The sequence below is a fragment of the Sinocyclocheilus anshuiensis genome, unplaced genomic scaffold (assembly GCF_001515605.1).
Source record: "Sinocyclocheilus anshuiensis isolate Anshui unplaced genomic scaffold, SAMN03320099.WGS_v1.1 scaffold942, whole genome shotgun sequence".
In the NCBI taxonomy this organism is placed as follows: Eukaryota; Metazoa; Chordata; class Actinopteri; order Cypriniformes; family Cyprinidae; genus Sinocyclocheilus; species Sinocyclocheilus anshuiensis.
In genome coordinates, this window is record NW_015536531.1 from 24,152 (window position 1) to 26,514 (window position 2,363).

The 2,363-nt window shown below is 37.2% G+C and overlaps 1 protein-coding gene across 1 annotated transcript in view; it reads left to right on the plus strand.

The window, feature by feature from the left end:
- Positions 1–2,363, plus strand: part of LOC107694925 (usherin-like) — a gene marked incomplete at its 5' end in the record, with an annotated part of 173,335 nt that overhangs the window by 22,164 nt on the left and 148,808 nt on the right. Inside the window, one exon of the mRNA XM_016494643.1 lies at positions 256–417. Within this exon, the coding sequence (XP_016350129.1) occupies positions 256–417 (162 nt within the window). The remainder of the gene's footprint in view (positions 1–255; positions 418–2,363) is intronic.

Consider the following 2,363-nt stretch of genomic DNA (forward strand, 5'->3'; position numbering starts at 1 on the left):
ATATATATATATATATATATATAATTTTATATAATTAGTCCTAAAACATTGTAAAATATGAAAATATTTATTATTATTATTTGTTATTTAATCTGTTAAATAATTAATAATAATAAAAGATTTTCATATTTTTATCATATTTTATTTTATTTTTTTATTTTGCTTATTACTTAAGTCTCTATGCATTGCTGTCTCTACTAGTTAACATGTGTAATTAACTGTTTGATCATTTTATTAATGTCTTATTTTTAATAGCTCCGGAGGAGGTTCCTTTACCTGCTGCAATCTCTTACCCCAACTCTCTGTCTGTCCACTGGGACCCTCCACTCAAACCCAATGGCATCATCACCCAATATATCCTCTACAAAGACAATACTTTTGTGTACCAAGGCAACTTGACCAGCTTCAATATCACAGGTAAGCAAGACTTGAAATTGAGTTGCCTTTGCTATCTGGTGTCCATTGCTTGAATGGCAAGTGTCCAGTCACGGTCACGTATACATTAACTAGATTTGTGACCTTTACTCATTCATTAAAGGAATGTTCTGGGTTCATTACAAGCTAAACTATATAAACAGCATTTGTGCCATAACATTGAATACCACCGAAAAAAACAAACCTTTTTTTCCAGGAAATGCTCTTTGTGCTTCACTTTATCCATGTTTACACATTAAATGCAAGAATTCAAAAAGAAAACAAAAGTAAGAGGATTATTAGCATTTGAAAGACAAAAGAACAGCTCACACCTTCCCAGGGGTGTTTATTTGAACCATGTTATATTATAACTAGGGTTGGGAACCGAGAACTGGTTCTGTTTTTTTGAAAAGAACCAGAAAGCAATTTCTGAGTTTTGGTTCCGAAAACGGTTCTGTTGCGACACGTGACCAAGCGCTGCGAGCAGCCTTGCGCCGGCGTTTCCCGTAAGGATGTCACAAACCAAATAACCGAAACGCCACCCTGCCTCTTTAATTACTGAGCACATTGTTTCCCATGACGCGCACTCCACAGACGCGCCGCGTCTTTAACTGCCGAACACATCGTTTTCCATGACTGTATGCGCACTCGCGTCTTTGATAACTCTGCACGTTGTTTTCATGCATTTTAAATGTTTAAAAATGTGGAAACCACTCATTGCATCACACCATCTCCTGATTGCATTATTATTTGTAAAATAGGGGCTTTATGGAGTGTGTGTATACATGGTTATAAGTATAACAGTTAATATTTCATTAATTTAGGGAAATTAACAAGTGTCTTAGCCCTCAAGGGACTATTTGGCCAACCAGCTTATTTCTGCTTGAACAGCAAAATGTTATTGATAGTGTAAAAAACATCAACTTTGAAGCACATGTGATTGATGAACTAGCATTACTCAACATTACTTGCTACCTTCCAGCAACACTACATTCAATGAAGGTAAAATAGTGTAAAAAAAAAAAAAAAAATTGTTCATTTAAATGGAACCGGAATCGTTAGGCAAAACTGGAACCGGAATCGGAACCGGAAAGTGTCTAACGATACCCAACCCTAATTATAACATGTTATAACTGCCATATTGTAAGGATGAAATGCAGGGCCAGATAGAATTTATTTATGAGATCTTCAGCAAAATCCACAGAGCGAGTCCTGTCTGATGTGTAACTTGCATTTTAAAGAAGCCATTTTTCTGCACTTTTCTGTTATCTGTTATTTTCCTGTGGTCCATGTGTAAGGTTTATTGAGCCAAAAGCATTCCCAATTTAATTTTACACAATACACAACGCTCTTTTTGACCCCTAGAACTGAACAGGTTGTTACTGTACCATTAAGACAGTACACAGTATATGTAAATTACCTCTCTTATGATTGGTTAGCCTCTGTGTACTGGCCTAGTTCACACTCTTGTTCATGCCAATGTAATGTAAAATGTAAATGCAGAGATCAAATCTTGTTACCTTTTTATGAAAGGAAGAAAAAAAAAACATTCAGACCACATGGTGGACCCATGGGCCAGACTTGAACTAGGGGAATGGCTGTCCATGTTCCTCTTGATTTAATCAAATCCTGCAGTGAATAGGTGGAGCAGATGCTCTGCTCTAAAGAGTGTCACTTGTATTACTGTATTTCATCTTGCCAGTAGAGTCAGGGCCAACAGCCTGCCATTGTTTGTTGTTTGTTTTCTTTTTTTCTATTCCCTGCGTGTTCTTTTTGTGAGTAGCGGCAGCCCCTGCTCTTGGCGGTAATGCATGAACATTGTGAGATGTTTTATTAAAAGACTCCAAAGCTCCAGCCGCCGTTTGACCCAGGGTGAGAAGCATGCCTAAATGATATGGAGCCCCCAAAAGGCCAATTTACACTCAGGACAGGTATATTCTAACTGAGAT